The sequence below is a fragment of the Plecotus auritus genome, assembly GCF_963455305.1.
Source record: "Plecotus auritus genome assembly, chromosome: 5".
Lineage (NCBI taxonomy): Eukaryota > Metazoa > Chordata > Mammalia > Chiroptera > Vespertilionidae > Plecotus > Plecotus auritus.
This window is the reverse complement of record NC_137776.1, coordinates 123,130,212-123,145,892: the sequence shown is the minus strand read 5'-3', so window position 1 is coordinate 123,145,892 and position 15,681 is coordinate 123,130,212. Positions and strand designations below refer to the sequence as shown.

At 38.0% G+C, this 15,681-nt stretch overlaps 1 protein-coding gene across 1 annotated transcript in view; it reads right to left on the bottom strand.

The window, feature by feature from the left end:
- HAUS6 (HAUS augmin like complex subunit 6) overlaps nucleotides 1-13,013 on the bottom strand; it is a 51,541-nt gene extending 38,528 nt beyond the window's left edge. Inside the window, exons 1-6 of the mRNA XM_080669877.1 lie at nucleotides 12,589-13,013; nucleotides 7,360-7,455; nucleotides 4,732-4,810; nucleotides 3,863-3,995; nucleotides 2,575-2,722; nucleotides 340-405 (exon numbers count right to left, since the gene is read on the bottom strand). Coding sequence (XP_080526003.1) covers nucleotides 340-405; nucleotides 2,575-2,722; nucleotides 3,863-3,995; nucleotides 4,732-4,810; nucleotides 7,360-7,455; nucleotides 12,589-12,716 — 650 coding nt within the window. The 5' untranslated portion in view covers nucleotides 12,717-13,013. The remainder of the gene's footprint in view (nucleotides 1-339; nucleotides 406-2,574; nucleotides 2,723-3,862; nucleotides 3,996-4,731; nucleotides 4,811-7,359; nucleotides 7,456-12,588) is intronic.
- Between the last annotated feature and the right edge of the window lie 2,668 nt (nucleotides 13,014-15,681).

Sequence of the window (15,681 nt, the reverse complement as noted above, 5' to 3'; positions counted from 1 at the left end):
TCTCTCTCCCGCTCCCTTCCACTCTCTCTAAAAATCAATGGAAAAATATCCTCGGATGAGGATTAAAAAAAAAAAAATCACATGTTAATTTACATCCAAAGAGCTAACTGATCTGCAAAACCACCCACTAACAACCATTCCACTTAAAACATAAATAAAATTCTAGCTCAAAGCAATAATTTATTAGAAGAACTGAACTAGGAATCAGAATTATATTCTATACCTATCATCATCTAGCTATTGCTATTATTTATGTTTCTGAGACTCTCAGTTTCTTACCTGTAAATGCAATAGCTAAACTAATATATAAAGCAACTTCCAGCTCTACAAGTCACTTACTTTTTTATTTGGTTTTGCAGTCCTATATATTCTGATCTCAAATTTCGTACTTCTTCATCTAATAATCTGTAAAAAAACATATAAAATGAAAACTCTACATATGCTCCTCAATTTATGATGGGGTTACATCCCAATAAACCCATCACAAGGTGAAAATATCGTAAGTCAAAAATATATTTCATACGCCTAACCTACTGAACATTATAGCTTAGCATAGTCTACCTTAAATGTGCTCAGAACACTTACTTTAGCCTACTCTTGTGCAAGTCTCTTGAATTTTATCTTAAGAGTAATTGCCTTACCCTTCTGCTTACCAGAAACAAGAGACACAAATAGGCATTTTATAGATATGATGGGATGTGAAAACATATAACACAATATCCAAAAAAACGCTGGCAACACAGTTAAGTGCAGAGTATCAGTTGTTTGCCCTGTGATCGTGTGCAGGTGTAAGAGCTGTGGCTCGCTGCCACTGCCCTGACAACAGAGTATCATACCACATATCATTAGCCCAGGAACAACCAAATTCAAAATTTGAAGTACAGTTTCTAGTGAATGCATATCACTTTCACACCATCATAAAGTCAAAATATCTTAAGTCTAACCATTGTAAATCAGGGTCCATCTATAATTCCATTACAATTAAACAGTATAGTTACTTTAATATTTTCCCCTTTTCATATCTTTGCTCAAGGCCTCTGAGGACTATTCTTCCAAATACACCCAGCAGCCAGCTAAAGGCCTCTACACTCCCTTTTAGAGTTCCAGGACTTAACATACAGGCTACTATTGAGAAGGACCAAGGACTTTTTGACGTTTGTACTCTCTGACTTCACGTAAAAATGTTGGAGGTCAATAAAATTACTCTGCCCTCTTATCCTTGTCTCAAATTCCCAGGGGATAAATTTTAATGTTATCTAAAATAGTCAAGCAATATTGCAGCTTAAAGATAGTATCAAAAGATTCTGTAGTGCCCTAGCTGGTTTGGCTCAGTGGCTAGAGCGTCTGCCTGCGGACTGAAGGGTCCCAGGTTCGATTACGGTCAAGGGCACATGCCCAGGTTGCTGGCTCGATCCCCAATAGGGGTTGTGCAGGAGGCAGCCAATCAATGATTCTCTCTCATGATTTATGTTTCTCTCTCTCCCCTCTCCCTTACTCTCTGAAAGTCAATAAAAATATATTTTTTAAAAATATTTTGCCCTAACTGGTTTGGCTCAGTGGTTGGAGCGTTGGCCTGCGGATTGAAGGGTCCCAGGTTCAATTTCGGTCAAGGGCATGTACCTTGGTTGCGGGCACATCCTCAGTAGGGGGTGTGCGGGAGGCAGCTGACCAATGTTTCTCTCTCATAGATGTTTCTAACACTCTATCCCTATCCCTTCCTCTCTGTAAAAAAAATCAATAAAATATATTTTTTTTAAAAAAAGAACTAGAATCCAACACAACTTGAATTAATTTTTGTAGCTTTAATGATAAAAAAAGAACTAGAATCCAACAACTTGAATTAATTTTTGTAGCTTTAATGATAACGCAAGCATTTAAAAAGGTATCTTACCAGAAGAAAAAAAATGGTATCTTACTGAAGTTGTTAATAATTGTAAAAATTAGACACAAACTATTTTGAGGCTAAGAACCTTGCCTATCTTGTTTAACACTGTAACCTAAAACCAAATCTGCTGAAGAGATGGTCCTAAACATAAAATTAGTATAAAATGGTTAAAGAAACTATGGAACACCTACAAAAAGGATTATCTACTTAATAGATACTCAGCAAACTATTAAATAGTCATTAAAAGTAATAACTATGGCCCTAACCGGTTTGGCTTGGTGGATAGAGCATTGGCCTGCGGACTGATATATTTTTTTTTTTAATAACATATTTTTTTAAAAGTAATAACTATGGCAATATGGAAAAATTTACAGAATGAAATATTAAGATAAAAAAGGATACAAAATATAATGAACACTATACATCTTAAAAACATATTTCCAAATTAAAAGGAAAAACTCCTAAGAAATTAAAATTTTAAACTAAAGTGACCTTTTCCTTTTCTCTAAACTTTCATTTACAGTATACCTAAAGTTTAAAATATTTCATTCAGAAGTTATCTGGCTTTAAAATGGAAAGATAACAGCACAGAGTTTTGAAGTAAACATGGATTATTACCACTGAAGGCATACTGATGACATTTATACATAAAAGAATTTTCCATTTCTAACTATCGAAGTATTACTTACTGTGCATTTTCTTGATACTTCTGGAAAACAAAATCTTCTCTTTGTAAAATCTGTAAAAATCTGTTACGTGCTACATGGGACCTGGCAATGCACATGTGTAAATCTTGTGGCTTTGAATTAAATGTCTCTGCAACATGTTTGAATGAATCTACATGGAACAGAAGATCATCAAAAACTTAGACTTATAAGCTAATAAATATTAAAACTGCTGGCTTTTATTATTATTTACATATTATTTATTATTTATTTTTAGAGATTAACAGCCTCATATAAAAACTCCTTAAAAGCTGGCATACCACATATACAAATATTACCTATTCAAAATAATTAAAACCCAGAAATATATATATATGTACACTAAAAATAAAAAACTAAAAGAAAATAAACCAAAATGTCAGCAATGGTTGTCTCTAGAAATTGGAAGATGGGTACGGTTTACTGAATCAACTTTTCTGTATTTTCCTGTCCATGTTTTATTACCATAAACCAAATAAACAGAGCAGTATATTTAATACGCTACAAGTAGCATTCTTTTAAGTCTCAGCTTAAAAATCCAATTTGTATTTTGTTTCTATGAATTTGCAAATAGATCAAAACCCTTTAAAACTGCAACTTGTAACAAAAAATTCCCACACATTTCCAGTAGCCAAAATAAAGCTCCCACACATTCAACACAACATTTAACACAGTGTATTAGAGGCAAACTGTAATTTGCAGGTCTTATTTGGCCCACTGGCTGTTTTTCTGAGGTCAGCAACAAGCAAGGAATACTTTCCACATTTTTAAAGGGTTGTATTAAAATTTTTTACAAAGTAGACCCGGTGGATCAGTGACTATGCATTGATCTATGAACCAGAAGATCACGGCTCAATTCCCGCTGGGGCACATGTCCAGGTTGCAGACTAGATCCCCAGTGTGGGGCATGCAGAAGGCAGCCAATCAGTGATTCTTTCTCATCACTGATGTTTCTATCTCTGTCTCCCTCTCCCTTCCTCTCTGAAATCAATAAAAATATTTTAATTAAATTAAAATTAAAAAATAAAACAGAGAGGTATATATGACAGAGACCCTGTCAAAATGTTTCCCAACCCCTGTATTAGAACATAATAAAATAATTTGAATTGTTACTCATATTCATTATTTCAAACTATAGTTCTAATAGAACATTAACTATTAGCCTTCTGAGGTTACTTGACATTTTTATCTTACCCTTCATGATTAGCAAACTGCAAAGAATAAATATTTAAGAAACAAAACAAAAAGAATTCCTACTATAAGTTTAACTTACTTTTGGAATGTGTTTTTATATATTTTATTGCTACAAATCTTGCAAAATGATACATCAGGTGAATAAACTTAGGACCACCAGGAGAAAGAAATAGTGAACCAACAACTTGAGGAAAGTTATTTCCACATTCCGCCTAGGAAAAAATAAATAATGTGAAGTACTTATCAACAATAACCTTTATATTGACATCAAACTGTTTTGAAGCATAGTAGGACTGATCAGGATTATTCCATTCGAATCCAAAGTTTAATATTTGAATCATTCTAAAATTTTGGTGGACTTGTCACAAAAAGGTAATTACAATATAATCCTACAATTATTGACACTATTTGGGGACACCAGCTAAAATAATCTATAATCAAAATAGTTTTCTTTAAATAAAAACTGCTATATAAACTCCAAAGAATCAAAAACCTATTTCCAATGCATCTAGCTAGCAAAGCTGGTTTTCCAGAAATCCCATTCAAAAACCATAAAAAGTATTAATCTTGCTTATACTGTTAGCATAAAAGCATTAAAAATATTTCACCTCTAGGCCCTGCTGATGTAGCTCGGTGGTTGAGCATCGACCCATGAACCAGGAGGTCATGTTTGGATTCCCAGTAAGGGCACATGTCTAGGTTGCCAGCTCGATCCCCAGTAAGGGGCATGCAGGAGGCAGCCAATTGATTTTTCTTTTTTCGTCACTGAAATTTCTATCTCTATCTCCCTCTCCCTTCCTCTCTCTGAAATCAATTTAAAAAAAAAGAAAACACAATATTTTTTTTCACCTCTAAAAAAGATACAATTGTACCTCAAGAAAGCCAGAAAAAAACTAATGTATTTTTTAACCTCTTAAAGTTTTCATTTTCCAGAAAGAGAATACTTACAGAAATTTTTTTTAACCATTCACAGCAAAGTTTCCGGAATTCAGTATCACTTTTTTGGTCAAATGGAGGCCAACAAACTCTTAAAAACAAAAATAAAAGCATTAGAATTACGAACGAAAAGACAACTCAACAAAAATTAAAAACAACAAATTTCTCTCCCATATTAAAAACAATAATGCTAAATGAATCAAGGCATAGATTTCAACTAATGAGAGACACCGACCTGTGAAAAAGTGGGTCTTTTTCTTTATAAATATCTATGGGGTTAAGTTCAGTTTCGTGTGAATAACCAATAAGTATATGTGTGTGTGTGTATATATATATATTAAATGAAGGAATTAATCACTGTTAAAATTACTAAAAATCAGCTAAAGATGAGAATACTCTCAATGGATTCACTGGACTAACACATAAAGATGGTATAAGTAAGTATGTTAAGCCTAGAAAAAAAAAGAGAAATATCAATGGTTATACGTGAAGAGCACATGAGAAGAAATGCCATGAGAGCTTCTGACTCCAAAAGATAATCTATATTACAGTCAGTGGGTACTACTGTTTTATGGATAAAAACAATATAAAATTATTAAAAAAGAAAAGCTTTGCCAGTGTTTTAGTTAAAAAATAAGAGACTTAAATTTACCTACTGCTTTCCCCTAACAATCAATTTTATCTAAATTTTTATTCTGAGGTATTCTAGGACCCCATGTTTTTGTTTTCTTTTTCATTTTTATAGCATATCATACATTCTATATTAATAGAAAAAAATTAGTATGCATAGAAAAAAGACTGAAAGGCTGGAATGTCAACAGGTATTCTCTGGTTGGTGGGTTTAGGAATAATTTCTACATCCTTCTTTACATTTTTCTGTATTTTCTGAATTGTTTAAAATGAGCTTTATTTTGTTTATAATTGGAGGGAGGAATCAGAAAATCTATTTTGAGCAGAGGAAGCCCTATATTGTAATGATAAAAATGTCCAAAAAATGTTTCAAAGATATCTATTCTCCTGATCATTCATAACCTTAACTGAAGGCAAAATATTAAGAAAAAATTATCAAAAATAAAACAATGCCCTAAACAATGTACTTACTTGTTGCTTTTTTATGTTGAGGATGATGACACAAATACTGAAACAAATGTGAACACTTTTTCTGACAAAAGAAACCTAAATCACATGCAAAGTAACTTGGAACCAAGGCTAGTGGGTATTCACATTTTTATCTCCTTCCTAAACTATTTAATATTCAACACTATATAACAAATAGAGGCCCAGTGCACAGATTTGTGCACAAGTGGGGCCCCCTGGCCTGGCCTGTGCCCTCTCGCAATCCGGGACCCCTCAGGGGATGTAGGAGAGCCGGTGCATGGATTTGTGTACCAGTGCGGTCCCTCGGCCTAGCCTGTGGGGATTGGACCAAAACTGGCAGTCCAATATCCCCTGAGGAGTCCCAGATTGCGAGAGTGCACAGGCCAGGCCAAGGGGCCTCCTGTATGCAAATAAGATATTTGGTTAATCTCTTCCCGCCCTTCCCCTGACCACCCCTTCCTTCTGAGATTCATCAGTCTGTTCCATGTTTCCATGCCTGTGCGTTGAGTGTCTGCCCCCTGGTGGTCAGTGCGCATCACAGCTACTGGTCGAACTTAGCATATTAGCCTTTTATATATATAGATAGGCTAAACCAGTGGTCAGCAAACTGCGGCTCGTGAGCCACGGTTTGCCGCTCTGTTGACTAATGAGTTTGTCGACCACTGTGTAAGGCATTACCTTTACCCAGAAGTTTTGACTTCAGGTTAAAGACATTAGTACATTATTAAAATGTTTTTTAAGTGTTTTTCCCTAAGGCAGTGGTCGGCAAACTAATTAGTCAATAGAGCAGCAAAAGGCGGCTCGCGAGCCGCAGTTTGCCGACCACTGGGCTAAACTTAATAGAAATTATTTTTGCTTATAGCACTTGACACTTTAATATATATATCAGGAACAAAAATAATAAGGATTTACAGAAACCTAGAAAGTAAAAATAGACAAAACAAATAACAGTGCCTACAATAAAAGGAATAATGCAGGGGATAATTTAAAAAAAGAAAAAAGGCAAAACTGAGTATATAAATTGGTACCAATTCATTGTTTTGCCTAATAAGTAAGACTATGAAGCCTAGCCGGTTTGGCTCAGTGGATAAGAGCGTCGGCCTGCAAACTGAAAAGTCCCAGGTTCAATTCCAGTCAAAGGCACATGCCTGGGTTGTGGGCTCGATCTCCAGTGGTGGACTTGCAGGAGACAGCCGATCCATGATTCTCTCTCATCATGGATGTTTCTATCTCTCTCTCCCTCTTCCTTCCTCTATGAAATCAATAAAAATATATTTTTTTTAAAAAGACTGAAGAATGTTAGGAACCAATTTTATAAAACAAAATCTAACTTACCTATGAAGTATGATTTTTACAATTAGTACCAAACAAAGATTACTCAGGTTTATAAAGGTTAAGCACCAAATTTGTAAGACTCAAACCTGATTTATCAATTCAAAATAATACTGAAAGGCCAAAGTTGAAATCCTAGCTTTTATCAAGGCATAGTCCCTTTTCAAATTTGAGAATGACTAGTTACAAAAAAAAAAAAGTTTTACTCACTTGAAAACTTCTTTGGTGAGAGACTGGTCCAGCGTTTGAAACAAGAAATAAGACACTATTTGAAAGGCATCACGGTTTGGCTTGTCAAACATGTTCCTAATGGTTTAAAAAGAAATAAAAGCAGGGAACAAAAAGAAAAATAGTTAATAAAACTAAATATCATCAAAAGCTTTATAAGAGTTTGACACAAATTAATATTTTTAATTATCACCAAGAGGTCAAGGCAAATTAATTTTTCTCATTCCTGTACATTTTTACAACCAGTTAAGAAAAACATACAAGTTTTATTTCTGGTTCTGAAAGTGCAGATCAAATAGAAGAAAACTGCTTACAGTGAGAACATTCTAAAAAAAAGGAAAGGCTAATTAGGTGAATACCATGCATGGATTGTGATACAATGAAGATAATGATACCAACCAACATTTACTGAATAACAATAAAAATAGCTAATATTTATTGAATTTATTATTTCCAAGTATTAACTTAAGCCTTTTACAGGTAGTAACTCATCTAATTTTTAACACAATCATATGAGGTTAAGTACTGTGCCAACTGCTTTAACATGGATTCTTTTATTTAATCTTAATGACAGCAGAAAGTAGTTGGATTATCCCCATTAAACAGATGAAGAAATTTAAACTTTAGAGAGATTAGATAATTTGCCCAAAATTACATAACCAGGAATGGAAAAGCAGTGATTTGAAATATGTTATCTGACCCCAGAGGCTAGGGTCTTTACTATTACATTTTATTCCTAGAACCATCCTTATAATGTAATTCTAGCAAGCCCCTTAAGAGTTTTTATTGTCCTGATTTCCCTAACTAATTAAGACAAAAACTAAAAAAAGAAATACAGTATGTAAAAAAAAAATACCTAAGCCTTGTAAGAAATGTCACACAGGTATTAGGCAACCTCTAGGCCAGGGTCATGAGCTACTGCTCTATGGTCCATGTCCCCTCCTCACACCCCTCTGGGGAACCCAGGGCTATGGAGGTGTCTGGTAGGAAATGGGAAATTCAGGCTTTGGGGACTGCCCAGGCTAGGAGGAAGAGTTTTCTGAACTTCATCTAGGGCAGAGAAGATCCACCTCAGAAACCACGCTCTGCTGCATAGCCCCCATGCAGGATTTTAGCTTGACTTTGATAATTCCCAAGGCAAAACAACTCAAAATTGGCATGGAGGGAAAGCCACCATTTTTCAAAGTCTTTCCAGTGCAATGTGGGTAGCAGTATGGAAAATTAACAAAAGCAATTTAAGATCTCTGGATAACCAAGAAAGGGATAAAAAAGGAACATATATCCTAATAGAAGTTAATGCTTACACTGAAGAAAAGAACCTGTAGAAGTTACCAGATAAAAAATTATAAGTGCTACCCCATTAACCTATCATGAAAAGGTCATTTGCCACCCCCCCCCCCAATAAGTAATTTACATGGATACAACTCGAGTATCAAGAGAAGTTAAAAGCAATAAAATCAAATAACTATAAAGGAAAGGTCTCAGAAGAAACCAAAGACATTATAATAAAGAAGGAAACTCATTACAACATAATAAAATATATGTAAGGGAATTCTCTCTATGTGCTACTATAAAGTAGTTTTAACATTTGGAATAGAAATCTGAGATATTTTCATGTTTAATACATTTTCAACAGTGACCTGAAGGAATATCTCACTTGGGTAATTCCTTGTTTTCAGACTAAAAACAAACTGGATTAGGAGTTAGGCAATTAAAAAATGGGCTGTGAGTTTCTAGAATGCATGACAAATAGATGTGAGTATTCCTTCCATGAATACATAAAGCTATTATCTTGAGATTTTAAAAAACAGTTAATGTTTAAGTTCCCATGCTATAACCATGTACAGTGACAGATGGCTACTAGATTGTGATCTCTTTGTAAGATATGTTAATATTGAATCACTATGTTGTACACCTAAAACTAATATAACACTACATGTCAACTATAATTGTAAGTAAATTAATTTTCTAAATAGAGAAAAAACATTTTTTTAAGTTTCCATGCTTACCCATGTCAAACAACTTTTTGTCCTTGAAATATTTGTATTCCTCAACACAAATCTTACCTCCTTATTATCTCACTTATTTTTTTACAAAGTATCCTGCTTCCTCTCTTTGACACTTATTTTAATTTTTAATAATATCTGTTGGCCAAAGCCGGTTTGGCTCAGTGGATAGAGCGTCAGCCTGTGGACTGGGGGGTCCCGGGTTCGATTCCGGTCAGGGGCACGTAACTTGGTTGCAGGCACATCCCCAGTGGGAGGTGTGCAGGAGGCAGCTGATCGATGTTTCTAACTCTCTGTCCCTCTCCCTTCCTCTCTGTAAAAATATCAATAAAATATATTTTTTTTTAAAAAAAAAGAATAATATCTGTTGAAGATATTTGTTCACCCACTAGACTAAAACTCTATAATGTAAGTTTGTCTATTCTGTTCACTACTGTATTCTGTTCACCCAGTTCCAATACCGTGTTCAACTAATATTAGTATTTGTTGAATTAACAAATGAATAAATCACCTTTTCTTTCCATTCCCACTGCTACTTTGGTTTAAGCCTACCTAACTCCAATGCCCTGAGTCCCCCTTTAATTCATTCTCTGTAATGCAACCAGAATGATTTTTACAAAATGCACATCTTTTGGGCAAATACATAGCAATGAAATGGCTGTATTATATATTAAGTGTATTTTTAACTTTCTAAGTGGCTACACAACTACATACTCACAGAAACTAGAAACAGACAAAACTGCACACCAAAAACAATGTATTTTACCATATATGAATATATATGAACTAGTGACCCGGTGCACAGATTCGTGCACATTGAAAGGAAATTAATTAGAAGGTGGCCAGCAGGGCGGGACTGGGCAAGACAGGCCAAACTCACCCTGGAGCCCACCTCCCTCGGTTCCTCCCTGGCCAGCTGCACCTGGGGTGGCACCATGGCTCAAAGGGTGTCTGTGGAGTAAAAGGGTCCCACAAGCAGGTGGGGTCCCTCGGCCTGGCCTGCAGGGATCAGGCCAAAACCAGCTCTCAGACATCCCCCAAGGGGTCCCGGAGTACGAGAGGGCCCTCTGCAAAGTTGCTGTCCTACAGGGTGTGGAACACAAACACAAGTGTGCAGTAAACCAGATTTGGACCAACAGTGCCCCAGAAACCACATAACCCACGGCCGAAGGTGGAATCCCACGGCCCCAAGAGGAATCGGGCTCCCTCCTCTCTGGTTTCAGGATGCGTTACCGGAGAACCACAACTGCCATGTTACTGCAGCTCAGCAGCTCCTGCATCGAGCATCTGCCCCCTGGTGGTCAGTGCGCATCACAGCTATTGGTCAGACACTTAGCATATTAGCCTTTTATATATATAAAAATATTTTTCAAAATAATTTGATGCCACATTCATGCTTAAAGCATTTCAAAGGGGACATCTGTTTCCAAATAACTCACTGAAATTACTCTAAAGACCCAGAGGGAGGAAAAATCAATGACAGTGTTGAAAAAGAAAGAAAAACTGCCATCACTGAACCAGACTTGACAGATTTTACTGATTTTCAAAGGCAAAAGCAGATTACAATAGAACAAACCAGAGCAGAGAAAACTAAGATTGCTAAAACACTAGCGAGAAGGGTTTAGTGGCAATGGGAACCATTCTCAGTGGAGACCTGAAGAAGCTCTAAGCTTCTTTGACAGCACAGAGAAAATGAGACTGCTGTGGGGCATCAAATCATGAAAAATAAATGAAGTATTTATTAATACCTAATCATAACTTGATAAATGCTCGCCACTACTATCAATTTTTAGAATAGACTCCTAAACAAAACACTTCTACATGGAAATAGCAGTAACTTCTAAACAAATAGTTATGAAACAAAACTTAATTACATCTCTAAGCTTTGACAGTAAAAACAATTATAATACAGCTGAAAAAAAGTCAAGAGGGAGAAGGCAGAGGGGGGCAGGGAAGTGTAGGTGAGCTAATTATCTTATGGATAATAGCTTCCTTCCTGGTGAAATTACACAGTGGGGAATCAAGAGACATTTTTGAGATTGATACATCAAGAAATAGAGGTCTAAACACATACTAAAACACTGCCACTAGAAGAACTGAAATAACATAATTAAGTCAAGATTTGAGAACAGGGGGTAGCCAGTGTACCCCAAATTTCTCTTGGCCTATAGTGGGAAAATCAGATAATGTCTAAAATTGGTAAATTAAGCCCTAGCCGGTTTTGCTCAGTGGATAGAGCATCCACCTGTGGACTAAAGGGTCCCTGTTAGATTCTGGTCAAGGGCACATGCCCAGGTAGAGATCCCCGTGGGGGGCGTGCAGGAGGCAGCCAATCAATGATTCTCTCTCATCATTGATGTTTCTATCTCTCTCTCCAGCTCTCTTCCTCTCTGAAATTAATAAAAACATATTTAAAAATAAAAAACAAGCCGAAACTGGTTTGGCTCAGTGGATAGAGCCTAGGCCTGCGGACTGAAAGGTCCCAGGTTCAATTCCAGTCAAGGGCATGTACCTTGGTTGCCGGCACATCCCCAGTGGGAGGTGTGCAGGAGGCAGCTGATCAACGTTTCTCTCTCATTGATGTTTCTAGCTCTCTATCCCTCTCCCTTCCTCCCTGTAAAATATCAATAAAATATATTTTTTAAAAAATAAATAAATAAATAACAAAATTGGTAAGTTAAGGCACAAAAATATAAACAAAATATTTATATTTATAATCATAACCATAACATTAGTGGCAAAGTAGGGAAGAGGCTTTTACTTTTCTCTATTTTTTGCTAAGTGTGGCATGCCTATTTGCTAATTTCAAAGTAAAAAATTATAAACTAAACAGCAACCAGCTTGAAAGGCTCCTTTAAGCGCTAAAGGCGTTTGCTACACTGTTCTCAGGTTCCGTTCACTACCAACTTGCGCCCCTCCTTCATCTCACAGATCGCGCAGCTTTACCACCAAAGCAGGATTAAGGTGCCCCTCCAGTTGTGCCCCAAATGCAGAGTCTATTCCCCTACAAAGCGCTCCCGGCACGGCTCCGTAACAAATGGTCTCAGCCAGTAGGCGGGCAGCCCCCGGGTCAGAGGCTTTGTAGCCGGTGCCCGGAAGGCAGTACCACTACAAGCCTAGATTCATCAGCCAGCGGGTCCCCGCGAGGGCGGGTCATCCGCCCGTCCAGACTCGGGCTTCCCCGCCCCGCCGCCGGCCTCCTTACATTCCGAGGTGCGCGTGTGACGCCACCTTTCCGCAGGCAGTGGCGGCCGGACCTGGCTCGAAGCCGAGCGTCTGCAGATACATCCAAAGATGCTCCTTCTTGAAAGAGGGGCCGCGGGAGAAGCTCATCTTCGTAGTAGGCACTGTCACTACCAAGGAAGAAAGCAAAGGCCTAAACGACTCCAAGCGCCCTCAGGCTCCTTCCCTACAGGCAGCCTGGGGTCGCAGAGGCCCCCTGCATTGCCACCGCCTGGGCCTCTCTAGTCCGGGGCCATTTCGCCTCGCAGGGCCGTACTCTCAGGGAAGTGGAGCCTCTCTAACTGTAGTACTAACTGTAGTACAGCACAGCTGCCTAAGCCGCCTCAAACCGAGACTCCCGCGCTTCCAGCAGAGCGGTCCGCGCGCGCCGCCTGGCTTCCGGGGGAGGAGGGAATTCCGCGGCTGACTCTAACTCCCGCCATGCAATGCGCTCTTCCCTCGGGTCCCTTCCCGCCAGGCCCAGCGGAGAAACTACAAGATCCACAGCGCATTGCGTGGCCAGCGAACTTTCTGGCGCTTGCGCAATCGCAATAGGTCTCTTAAGCAGCTTTTCCGCTTCGCGCTTTCTGAACGCAAGGCTTTGGGGTTCCTTTTGTTCCTTCTTCTCAGATAGAAGCCGTAGGCGCTGGACTGTGGCTCCGTGTAGTGGAAAAAGCACTGGGTTCCATCCTCAGCTATTCTCACTGGCTGTGCGACCCTGAACAAGTCACCTAACCTGAGTCTAGGTTAACACACCTTTAAAATGCCACTTTTTCAGACGCCCTCAGAAATGCAAATACCATGGACAGAGCACATATCTTAACTATCCAGTAATCCAATCATAGCGATTTCCCTGCCTTACTTTTTCCCACCTATGTAATCTTCTTTAGGTTCCCTCCTTAATTCCAGATGTATAAAAGTAACTGCAAAACTGTCATTCTCCTAAATCTATGAGATCTTACTTTCCAGCAATGTCATCACTTTATCTCAAACTCATAAAAAGTCTCTCCAGGTTAGGACATTCCTTATGTTGACAAACTAAAACCCCAGTCCCTCTGCCAAAAAGTAACCACTATTGTCACTTTTGTAGGGAATCACTTTCCTTGCCTTGTAGTTTTACCGTCCCAGTGTGCTTCCCTACACACTGTAATTTAGTCTCGCCCTTTTTATATTCATCTTGGCTTTTTTTTTTTTGTCTTTCCAAGGTTTGTTGGTTTGTTTTAATAATATAATTTAATATTCAGAGAGCATCCTCACAGTGCAGTTCAACATGTCCCACTCTCTCTGTCCTCCAAATTTTCAAATTGGCACCTGGATCCAGAGGTTGTTCAAACTCATGTATGATCCCTTTGGCAAGATTAGGTGATGGTACAATCCCCATCAAAATCCCAGTGACACCCTAGCTAGTTTGGCTCAGTGGATAGAGCATCAGCCTGCGGACTGAAGGGTCCCGGGTTAGATTTCGGTCAGGACACATGCTCAGATTTCTGGCTTGATCCCCAGTAGGGGGCGTGCAAGGGGCAGCTGATCAATGATTCTCTCTCATCATTGATGTTTCTCTCTCCCTCTCCCTTCCTCTCTGAAATCAATAAAAATATATTTTTAAATAAATACCTTAATTCACTGGGAATTGCAAAATGATGCAATTTTAAATTATCATTTGTCATGGACTGCATACTTGTGCGCATGTCCCAAATTTATATGTTAAAACCCAAATATGATTGTATTAAAAGTTCAGAGGTATTTAGGATTAGATGAGATCACAAGGGTGGAATCCTCATTAATGGGATTACTGCTCTCATAAGAGTCACAAGACAGTGTCTTTCATTGTTCTTTCCACATCTGAGGCTAGAAAGAGAAGTTGACTTTCTGCACCCTGGAAAGGGACCCTCACCAAAAGCCGACCATGCTGGCACCCTGATCTCAAGCTTCCAGCCTCCAGAAGTGTGAGCTATAAATGTTTTTTGTTTAAAACACTCGGTCTAAGGTAATTTGTTGTAGCACCTCAAACGGACTACAGTATCATTTATTTTTCATTTGTTAGTGACAGTACTTTTATGAGAGAAATTTTCCCTCTTTTACCATTTGTTTACCTAGTGGTAAATATATAAGGAAGGCTAAATTCTTGATTCTTTTCCTTTAATTACCAGTTTTCAAGATAAAGAATTGGTTTGTTATCATCCCCTGAAGGTGACCAATTAGATTGTATATTTGAAGATTGTGTGGGGTTCATATTTGATGGGGTTCAAGCTATTGAAATTATTTCCTTATTGAAGTTCAAGATTGCCCATCTTTGGTCAATGGGAATCTCTTCAGCTTGGCTTCCTTGCTATCTGCAATAACAAAAAACTCAAAGCTCACTTTGTACATTTCTTCAGACCTGGAATCAGCCATTTCTCTAGGAAGTGCTGATTTCTTTTAGTGGGAAAAGGTATTTCAAAACTACAACCTGGCCTGATGTGGCTCAGTGGTTGAGCATCAAGCTATGAACCAAGAGGTTACCAGTTCAATTCCCAGTCAGTGCACATGCCCGGTTTGTGGGCTTATTCCCCAGTAGAGGCCATGCAGGGTGTAGTGGATCGATGTCTCTATCCCTCTCCCTCTTTCTCACTCTAAAAATCAATAAGAACATATATAATTTTTAAAAAAACTACAACCTGGACACTAGGGATGCTTATTGCTTCTTGGTTGGCCATTGTTTCTACAGTTTACTTAACTAATACTTAAGTAATGCTGCTTTATGTCAGCCATTTGCTCTGAGTTTTTTAAAATATATATTTTATTGATTTTTTACAGAGAGGAAGGGAGAGGAATAGAGAGTTAGAAACATCAATGAGAGAGAAACACGGATCAGCTGCCTCCTGCCCCCAACCAAGGTACATGCCCTTGACCGGAATCGAACCCGGGACCCTTCAGTCCGCAGGCCGACGCTCTATCCACTGAGCCAAACCGGTTTTGGCGATTTTTGATTCTTTATGACAAACCTACTATTATCCCCATTTTACAGATGAGGAAATTGAGGTACACAGAAATTAAGTAACTTGTTTAAGGTCACATAACTAATAAGTGACAGAGC